The following is an 11,064-nucleotide window of genomic DNA, read 5'->3' on the forward strand; positions in this document are numbered from 1 at the left end:
TCACAAATCAGATTCAGTTGAGTCAAACTAGTCTTTATTGAAACAATGAAATATAGGCTCAAATACGTGTCTCTTAATCTGCACCATCAAGACGTAAGAGAGAGGTGAAGGGGACAAAGTTTGAAGTAGCTTTCACACTCTGGATGAAAATGTGTCTAGCAGCGCAAATACAAACAGTTTCATCCCCGCAATTTCATCATTACTGACCTATAAACATACCAGATTCCAAGTTCATAACATGTAAAACACTGCAATTTAATTTCTATACCATTCATGACCAGGGAAAAAAAGTATCACTCTGAATACAGTAAGTACAAAACTAAACCTCTATCCTACACAGGAGACACGCCAAGTACAACACTTCACAGTACAGGATACACAGTGAGAGTACAAGAGCTGCGACCACATTTTCAGTCTTAATGGAGTGACAGAGAGAGAGAGTGGGTGTGTCCATGTTCTATTGTAACATTTGATCCATTTATATCTACTTTTCAAGTATCTACACAGTGCTCTGATAAACAGAACAAGTTACAGGACCACAGAGAACACTAGTGGAAGACGTTTGCCGTGACTGCTAAGAAGCAGCATCCCTGATCTTTTTGATTTCTCCTGTAGGTTTTCAGAAATGTGATATCATGATCATGATTAACTCTCTCCGGTCAGTACAGGAAGTGAGAGGGAGAAAACGGGTACAAAATACAACACACCCGTGAAGACTGACTGCACCATTCATGGCAAAAGTGCAAGTCATCTTCACCTTCTCCGTAGGAGGTGTAGAGTTTGAGTTTTTGCTACAACAGTGTCCAGGATGTTCAAAGTTTAAACAATCACCAACTAATTATCCCCCCACAGTAAAAATACCAGGTAACTTTTTTTGCCATCCCCTCCACAGGATTCTTCTTAAGGCATATGAGAAGTCACTGAAGGTTATGCTGGATGTACTGTCATTTTAGCTTAGCGTCCCATGGTTGGCATGGTAACAGCTGGGCTTGTCACAGTAGCATCCTCAGCCTTCCACTGTGATGTCACCGTCTTGATCTGAGTGTAGAACTGGATGCCCTAAAAATAGAAAAGGTCCACAGATGTGTCATTTACAGTACGTAGCTACCCAGAACATTTATATTAAAGCTTCTAATTTTGATACAGATTATTCTGATGATCTAAAACGTTGCACACTGCTTCTGTTATTTACCTGCTTGCCATAGAAGTTGGTGTCTCCTCTGAATGAGCCTCTGGAACCGGTGAAGGAAAACATGGGAAGGGGAACCGGGATGGGCACATTCACGCCGATCTGAACAAACACATACATATATTATTAATAAATCATACATAACTACTGCAGAGGTGCAAAACCAACAGGGATCAAAGTGTAATTAGTGTCATTTGGATGGTTATTTAAAAGCCAGATGTTACAGAATAAATCTACTGTATTTCCAGCTTCACACACACGTCAAAAGGTCTTTTTTAATTTCTTTAGTTGGTTTATTTTGTAAAAGAGTAAATGTGAGAAAGACAAATAAATTCCCCTTGGATGAAGGCCCTGGAGAAAAATCATTCACGCCTGTTTGCATGAGAGATGATGTACATTTAAAATAGTCCACTCCACTGGACCAAGACTCGATTATCACATATAATCTGGACCAAACGTGAGACCGCTGTAAATTGGCTCTTGCTGCATTAAGGAACATTTTGGGATTGTCCAAAACCTTCCATGTCTTGGAAGTTTTAGGTTGACAAAGTACTGATTTCCTGACCTCATACATCAGCTTCTGCGAGGAGAACTGTGTACCATCACGCACCAGGGTTACTTACAATAATGACAAACCCTGGTTTACAGCTAAATTCGGAGAGCTAAGGTTGGAAAAGGAGGAAGTGCTTAGCAGTTGGGACAGGGACGGGTTTAAAGAGTCTAAATATAGGTTTAGCGAGGCAGTGAGAGATGCTTAACAACTGAACTTCAACAGCAGCTCTCAGAAAAGAACTCAGCCTCTGTCTGGAAGGGCCTCAGACAGTCTACCGACTTCAAACCCCCACTCCACTAGTGACTCACGCTTGGCCAACAATCTGAATGAGTTCTACTGTCAATTTGAAAGGCAAAAGGACAGTCTTGACAAATCCCCCCTGACTCCAGATCATCTCCAGCTCCCCGACCTCAGCGGAGGGGGGGGGGTCCGGGCCGCTGTTCAACTGGCCACCTCGGAGAGCCTCAAGGGGGGACAGATCAGCAGCTCCCTCACCAAGAGGGCTCAGCAGAGGATGTATACTTCCTGCGGCAGCTGAACAAGTTAAACCTGCCAAAGTCAATGATGGTGCACTTCTACACCGCCATCATTGAGTCCATCCTCACCTCCTCCATCACCATCTGGTACGCTGCTGCCACTGCCAAGGACAAATGCAGACTGCAGCGTATCATTCACTGTGCTGAGAGGGTGATTGGCTGCAACCCGCCGTCCCTTCAGGACACTGAGGCGAGCAGGGAAGAACATGGCCAACCCCTCTCACCCTGGACATAAACTTTTCGAACACTCCCCTCCGGCGAGAGGCTGAAGTCTATCTTGACCAAAACGTCACACCACAAGAACAGTTTCTTCCCGACTGCAGCTGGCCTCATCAACAAGACCCGGCACCCCCACTGACATTGACTCTATCCCGCTGATAGTCACTACACATCATATTAATGTGAAATCTATAATCTTACATTGCATATCTGTGAACTCATCACATCCAACACAGTGAGTTACATTAACACAATTATTTGTATTCCTTGTATTATTACGCTCGCACATTACACATACTGTTAATACTGTGAACATTTGCACATTCCCAGTCAATACCTTGTACATTTTATTTTTTAAACTCCACAACTCTAGAAATTTTATTTATATATTTTTTTAACACCTGTCTTTTGTATTTGTATTTTTCTCACTTTGTATAAATACTTGTTTTTTTCTCTTACTTTCTATTTTTTGACTGTTACGCACAACCACACAGACAAATTCCTTGTATGTGAAAACTTAGCAATAAATCTGATTCACATTTTTTGTATTATAAAATCTATGCAAATAAAAAGCTGATTTCTATTTTTTTATAAATGGAAAAAAAAAAGTTAATGCCACTACAAAATAAATAAAAAAAAAAGATTAACTGTTAAAATTAGGAGAAATCTACAATAAACGTATCACTTTCATGAGTACGTTATTCCTCCTCAATCCTTCACTGTGAATATTTCCACTTCACATGATTGTCTCATTGTCTGTTTCCTAAATCTGAAACACCTCCCACACAAATCTGTTAACTCGTTACAGTTTCACACAGGTGAGTCACTGAGGACCAAATAACAGGCGACCAGTTCACATCCTTGACAGTCACTTTGAAAACCGCACCTCCAACAGACCATTTTCATGTTTATTCAAATTTTTTCCCTCATGTCCCTCTTGAAGACCCTTACCTGGCCAACATCCACTTCATGTGTGTATTTGCGTGCTGTGGCTCCATTGGTGGTGAAGATGGCGGTGCCATTGCCGTAGGGGTTGTTGTTGATTAAAGAAATTGCATCGTCAAGACTGTCAGCCTCCAGGACGACAAGCACTGGTCCGAAGATCTCCTCCCTGTAACATGTCATGTCCGGCTGGAAAGAACAACAAAATAATCACACAAAAAAGTTTCTTACTGGCATTAAGTACTGGCATGTACAACGTTCATGACATTATATCGACACCTGGAGAAGACAAGGAAAATGTAATTTGAGTGTATCTAGTTACACTAATAGCTACTTTCTATTTTAAGACGTACCATGTCTGACATTCAGCACTCATAACAGGAAGCCGTGACGGGTAGGGAAAATGTCACTGACATACAGTTGCTGGATGTGTACGATATATGTGCATACACTTTATGAAACCCTTGCACTTTCAGTTTAATCTTGTGATGGTTTTATAAGTCTGTACTGTAGAGTGACGGCCATGTTGTATACAGAAACATTGTGATTACATACAGAACATGTGCTGGCCTGGAAAATGAGTCCTGAGCTCGCAAAAATTCACAGCGCGGTCCAGCTTTTAGGCTTAGGAGTTAAAGCATTTCATCAACTTTCTAATCTGGTGGACAATGATAAGACCGACATCTATGTACATTCATAACATTGTGGGAATAAAAAATGCTAAATATAGGATTTAAAATAACAACAAGCATCCTCGAAAACACTGAATTAATGGAAAGTTCTCGTGATTGACTCCTTTCTTCACAGAAAGTTCTTGCAATTCACCCTTTTCATGGGTACATTTTCTCCTGTGTCTCCATGTTAAAAAATAAAGTTAATTCAACATCTATTTTAGTTTTATCAGAACATTTTTCACTGACATCTGGAAAAAGAGGGCGGCCATGTTGCGCCCTTTGTATCAGCTCACCGTGACATTGCCCAAAATGGTGGGTCCTACAAAGTTTCCATTTTCATATCCTTTGACGTTGACATTTCTCCCATCCAGCAGCAGCTTGGCACCCTCATTCACTCCACTCTGAATCAAAGTCTCCACCCTGGCCTTGGCCTCCGGAGAGATCAGGGGACCCACATCTGCCCCAGGCTGATCACCTTCAAGACACATGTGTACATTTCCCCATTACAGAGTGAAATTTTACATGGTAGCCTTTTATATTAAAATGCACAAGAACTATTATTAAAATGCTCAGCAAATACATGGTTACTATGGAAGTTACCTGCATTTACACGCAGTGATTTGGAGCGCTCCACCAGCTCTGGGAGCCATTCACGAGACTCCCCTACAAAAATAGCAGTGGAGAGAGCCATGCAGCGCTGGCCAGCTGCTCCAAAAGCAGCACCCACCAGCTGGTTGAGGGTGTTCTCTTTGTTGGCATCAGGCATCACCACACCATGGTTCTTGGCACCCTGGAAAGCAAAATGTAGGACACAGCTCAGTAGGGTTTCTTTCTTGTAGTAGGGATGGGCATTTCTAGAGTGAGAGCGAGAGTGAGTGTGAGTGTGAGAGACAGAGAGAGAAACCCATTCACAATTCACAACAGTTCTGTCTTTTTATTTTGATATCTTGTTCTCTAGTGATGCAGTGCTTGTCTGAATGAGCTACAATCCACAACAGAATCTATGTGAACTGTTAAACCCTATAAAACGCAGAGTATAATGAACGGCGCCATCTCCTTCCCCATAAAACACACAAACAGAAATGGATCATTTCTCTTTCACAGGACAGGTTATTGGGAATCAGCCTGTCATACTACAACTCGGTATGTTTAAGGCAACGCGGTCCTGACTCTTCAGGCCTAACAAAAGCTAATAAAATCCTTTATGCCAACAGCAAAACCAAATAAAGGAAAGAGACAGATTTATTGCTCTATTTTCTCATATAGCGACGCATCAGTGTTGATAGAGCTGAAAAGGTGCTTGTGCGAGTTTATCGTTTCAGACAGTATCATGACAAACTGTTTAATGCATCAGGGGGAAAATGTGCACTGACCTCAACTGAGCCATAATGATACTGATAATGATTTTGAACTTGGCTAAAATTCTGAGCATACCTGAGTGACGGTAATGCTGTCATGAACATTCATTCCAACACATCCGTCTTCATAAAGGCTAATCAGAGCGACTGTTCAGGCCTGTAGTCTATTCCATGTTTGTATTTAGAAAAATGAGCATAGGTGCATTACTATCAGGTGTCGGTAAAAACAAGGGAATATGTATTTTTTTTAAGATGAGACAATAGTCGCATACACCATTAGATTCTTTATAATTAGACTATTCAAAAATCATGAGCGATCCCTATCCAGTAGACTAAACAACACAGAAGAAAACAGAAGCGGCACAGTGCTAATCGCATCTTCTGAATGTCAGTGATTGACAGCCGAGCACTGAGCTGTTGTCTTGGTAACAGTAATAGCAAATGATTTGCTCCATACAGTACCAGTCAAAAGTTTGGACACACTTCCCCATTCACTTGAATGAGAAAGTGTCTCCAAACTTTTGATTGATATTGTATGTTTTCGTCTGTAATAGGAACAGTGTTTAATATGTGGGTTATCATGGAAACTATTTTGGCCCCGTGAGACTGATAATCCCTGATGTAAGAGAAGTATATTTAGCAAATAAAATCAGTTCTGGTGTACCATGTTGGACTGCACTCTCTTGCCGTTCTTGGAGCCCCGCTCGTAGATGTACTCTCCAGCCTGGTTGGATCCAACGAAGCTGATGGCTTTGATGGCAGGATGGTCACAGATGAAGTTCACGGCTACGTAAAGATACAAAAGGATATTGTAAATTCTCTCATCTGTGCTGCGCCCTTAAGGCACAATTTAAGAGCACAAAGGCCTCAGATATAGAGATTCAAATCATCCTGCCTCGAACGCTTGTGAATTACTTACAGATATAGGCTGCATATGTTATGGAAATTTCCTATCTACATATTGCCTTGAGGTGTGTGATTAGTATTTGAATCATCCTTGGACCTTTCTCCATTGTTTATTACACACACAGATAGCATGCTTCTGAGAAAACAGGAAGACAGACACACATACACACACACACACTCACCTGCGTGCTGGCCGTGGATGATGTTGAGTGTACCATCTGGTGCCCCAGAATCCTGGAGCATTTTGGCCAAGAGCATGGTGCATCCTGGGACCCGTTCAGAGGGCTTCATCAGGTAGGTGTTACCACATACCATGCCGATGGGAAACATCCACAAAGGAATCATGGCGGGGAAATTAAAAGGGGCGATGCCAGCACACACACCGATGGGCAGCCGGTAGGTGTAAGTGTCCATGTCCTTGGTGATGGAGGGTAAGGTTTCCCCCAGCATGAGGGATGTAATGCTGCAGGCGTGCTCGACCACCTCTGGGGGAAAGAAACTCGGGTATGAGCTGCAGAATCTGAAATATGAGCTACACAATACAAACTAATGGATGATACACATTAACATCTCTGAAAAAAATTGTAATAAAAATGATTTATTTAAGATATCTACATCTAATGCATTTTCCAGTTTGTACTTTGGTCTCTTACTTAAGAATAAAACCCTACTTGGTAATTGATCTCTTTTCCCTATGAGTGAACTGTAATAAAACTTGTGAAAACTTCAAGCAACACTGGTCCCAGTACTGGAAATCTCTAATGCTGGCAGCACACCTGCAGATGCAGCCTGTCTTTCAGCTGATAACTGAAAGTTAGCGAGCCAGAATTATTTGGGCATTCAAAAACTGGGAGCTGCACCAAGTACAAAAAAATACCTTGGCAGCCCCGTCTTGTAATAACTGAAATATATCTTCCTTTATTCGCAAGAGCACACGGCTCTTAATTTCTCAACATGATTCTTGTTGATGCAAGTCTGCCAAAGTGAACAAGTGCGCCTCAATGAGGGGAACTGCATAATTATCTTTATATAGCCTGCAAAAAGCTTTGCAGAAAGGCAGAAAAACAAACTAGGTAGTCACACTGTCACATAAGGACTGAACAATGTAATGCTGCCACACTCCTGTTGCCTTAACCGTTATTTTCCTCTAATTGGGACGGCAGTTTAGGCCTCCATATGCCAAAATGGGCAGAACAGAACCTTGGTCCCATTACTAATTTAGAATGAAAGCAACTTTTGCAAGGAGTGTCTGGTTACACCCAAATAATGGACGCCCTCCAGCCACTTGGTATCAAACTTTCATCCAGGCCACGGTATAAAGGGGTACAAAGCTACAGACTTTTCATCAGGAGACACAGATACTATAGACAACAGCTTCAACAAGGGAATTTGAGCTCCGCTATATATTTACCAGCACTCTTTAATTCAATCAGGATATCAAAACCCAGTCGTGCAGCTGGGAGTTTACTTACGCAGTCCTCTATATACATCTCCCTCTGCATCAGCAAGAGTTTTGCCCTGCTCCAGCGTGATACTCTTAGCCAATTCTTTCTGAAATATAAGAAGAAAAATAACAAAAGGATGAATTTAAGACGTCAGCAAGTCGTTTTTTTAGGCATAAACCAATGCTCAGTACATATTTTATTTATTTTCATTTCCTAGCTCATCTTAACAACATTTTCTAGCTCATTTTAAATACACTAACAGATGTTTATATGAGTGAGCGATGGAATGTCTTACAATGTTATCCTTGATGAGCTGCTGGTAGCGAAGGAAGATCTGCTGCCTGCTGAGGATGGAGGTCTCAGACCAGGAGTGGAAGGCTTTGGAGCAGGAGTTGACAGCTGCCAGCATTTCCCCCTGGGTAGCTTTGGGAACGCGTCCCACCACCTCATTAGTGGCCTAAGGAGCAGGAGACAGTCCATAAATTTACTGAGAGAAGGGGAAGTCATTATTTTATATTACTGTAGGTGCATTAATTCATTAATATTAATCGCAAAATATTTGTTTTACATCCAGGTTTGAAATTTTATGTGATGAAAGTAGATGGCTGTTTTTGCATTCTCTAATCACCTATCATTTCCTTGCTAGATGTGTTAACTTCACAAGCTGAACACCAACAGGGCTGGGCTTTTGGAAGATAGAAAACATGACTGGCTATGTAGACAAGCTTCTGATTTTTCTTGCTTTTCCAATTAATCTTGTATACACTGGCATATCAAGACTCATTTCCAGTCTTAATTTACTACTACAAAGTTGCCCTGGTTATTTGCAGCAGGCTTCTAGTTCAGATCTTATGACTGCAGCCTTCTGTGCAGGTTAAGTACAGTTCATCTAGGAATACTTACGGGGTTGTGAATGTCAAGCCATTCAGAAGTGTTGGACTCGACAAACTTGCCGTCAATGAACAGCTTGGCGGTGGGCTAGAGGATCACAGAAGCACACAGTTAAATCCCTTCCTGTCTGGTTACATCATGACTAAGTTCATTGGGATCGTCTATCATCATCATCATCACTACGTACACAGAGAGTTTCTAAAGCATTCGTTTTAGACACTTGTATGCAGCGAGTTATGTTTTAGGCTCATTGGTAGACTTAGTAGATTTGATGGTTCATAACATCTTCCATGTTACATCACCTGTGTACCAAGTCCATATTACATACCAATTCTAAGGTTTTGACTATGTAGTGTATTTACACTGGAAAGCTAATAAAATAAGGTGCTCTTCAAAAAAAAAGTCAGAATCAAATCTGTTAAAAAAAAATTATTTTTTGATTTTTGAGTGTGCCATTCATGTACACAATTGTCCCACAATGCTATGCACATAATACATCAAGGAGCAGCAAACATATATTTAATTCTTTGGAAAAACATTTTGCTTTCTTCTAATGAAGTTTTGTCAAAAGCTTTTTAAGTCACATTGTGATTGATAGCTGTCAATATATTGTATTATACAATTTGTTTGTATAAAAAAGTGAAGAATGTTAGTTTCTTGTATATTTAAAAACTAAAACAGTAAATTATTATTCTTAGTATTTTGTACATAGAGGTGGGACAAAGTAGAAGTAAAGTCTCTGAGTTGTGGTGATGAAGGCAAGAACAAGTCCATAGTTAAGACAGGTTAAGTCTAACTCAAGTCCTAGACCATGTGTTTCAAGCCTTTAACAAGTCATTATGTTCCCATCACGAAACCAAATGTCACTTTAAATCATTCATCTTTTTTCAATTTTTATGCAATGCTATTGGGTATTTCTAGTGCTTTACTAAATGTTACACACAGTTTTCCAGATTTATGCTTAATCACAGTCTTTAGGTCTAAAGAGACGATTTTTTGAGTAAATGTCACAATTATGCTCTGATAATCTGGAAACTGTGGACCCACATACACAGAGGTTTCCCTTTAACTAAATCATGTCCAATCAATGACATTTTACACAACAGTCAAAATCTTAAGACATCTTATGGATAATCAAAGGGCTCAGGATGCATCTCAGGACTGTATTAGAGTTTCATGTTTTTCACTTGTTTATCCAACTGAGACAATCTGCAAATATTTTTATAAGCATTAGGTGTGTCCAATAATGACGACGATTAACTGCATAATACAACAAAATGTGTCACATGTCATGAGGTATGAAGGCTTCTCAAACTGACAATATGAACTGCCTGTGGTTCATTCATTGCTAAGTTAGGAAAGCTGGTGAGTGGAGGCTCTTACCACTGAGGAGGAGGAGTAACACATGCGACCCAGCTGGAGGGGTGCCTGCAAGAAAGCAAACACCGGAGCATTAGTCAACTCCGATTCATTTAAATGTCGTTATCCAAGGCCCCATGCACAAGAGCCAAGTCTGACTGCTCCACTGTCACTCTTGTTCACGTCAAGCAAATAAAACATGCCCTCACTTACACAGCTAGGACCACATAAATATGAAGATTGCACTTTACTTTACGGTAACAAGACGTAAAGAGCTGTATTTTGTAACAAATTAGACAAAAACTATAAATAACATGTTCTTTAATAGACTAATCTTGTAAAATGGTGTCTAATAGTGTATTAGAATCTCCTATTTGGTTTCTAATTAGAGTATAGGTTAATGTAATAACGTCTAAGTATATGTTTTGGGTCTAATACAGCATAATTTAGGTGTATGGTGTCTAATTAGGGTATAACTGTGTTTGTTTACCGTCTAATAAATAACGTATTGTTCCTAGTTTTTGTCTTATTTGATACGAAGTACGATTTATTACTTTTTATTAGAGTGTTGTAAAATAAAGTGCGACCAATATTAATTGCTTGCAAAACAGGGGAGGGCTGTGTGTAGCGTGGGTGTTATGCAGCGACTTTGTTAGCTAACCCACTCAGGTTGCTAGCTATTTGGAGTTGCATAAGCGTCCAACAAAAGCAACCACTCTGAAAAAGAAGATGTGCATGAATTTTGTTTTACCTTCTTGTTCGAAAGTGACCGGAGGAGAATTGCTGCCATTGTGGGGAGTCAGGTGTCTCTTTTCCTGCTCAGAAGCCCTTCAACCGACCCACAAGACACGGGGGTGCAAAAGAGAACTTTAGCTGGCAAGGAACTGCAGACCACGGAGCGGTGGGATTCGATGCTGCGATTTTATACGATCTACAAGACATCAATGGTGTGAATGTCAGTGAATAGCACCGGTCCTCATGATTTGTTGATC

General features: G+C 40.6%; 1 protein-coding gene across 1 annotated transcript; it reads right to left on the reverse strand.

Annotated features, from left to right (window-relative positions):
* Window positions 1-17: 17 nt before the first annotated feature.
* Window positions 18-10,977, reverse strand: LOC122965747 (methylmalonate-semialdehyde dehydrogenase [acylating], mitochondrial-like). Its single transcript, XM_044329940.1, has 12 exons — window positions 10,824-10,977; window positions 10,097-10,141; window positions 8,726-8,800; window positions 8,118-8,279; window positions 7,850-7,928; window positions 6,560-6,862; window positions 6,136-6,257; window positions 4,714-4,903; window positions 4,407-4,588; window positions 3,449-3,628; window positions 1,193-1,291; window positions 18-1,059 (listed from the first exon to the last, which is right to left on the reverse strand). The coding sequence occupies exons 1-12, from the start codon at window positions 10,860-10,862 to the stop codon at window positions 955-957; spliced, it is 1,581 nt and encodes a 526-aa protein (XP_044185875.1). The 5' UTR covers window positions 10,863-10,977; the 3' UTR covers window positions 18-954.
* Window positions 10,978-11,064: the final 87 nt, after the last annotated feature.

This window comes from Thunnus albacares, chromosome 16, assembly GCF_914725855.1.
Source record: "Thunnus albacares chromosome 16, fThuAlb1.1, whole genome shotgun sequence".
NCBI lineage: Eukaryota > Metazoa > Chordata > Actinopteri > Scombriformes > Scombridae > Thunnus > Thunnus albacares.

Bases quoted from the DNA above. Each gene is read 5' to 3' on its own strand.
- LOC122965747 (XM_044329940.1), bottom strand. From the start codon at position 10,862: ATGGCAGCAATTCTCCTCCGGTCACTTTCGAACAAGAAG. The intron at 8,280-8,725 runs GTAAGTATTCCT...CCTGCTCCTTAG, and splicing joins GGCTTGACATTCACAACCCC to GCCACTAATGAGGTGGTGGG. The intron at 1,292-3,448 runs GTAAGGGTCTTC...GTGTTTGTTCAG, and splicing joins ATGAAGTGGATGTTGGCCAG to ATCGGCGTGAATGTGCCCAT.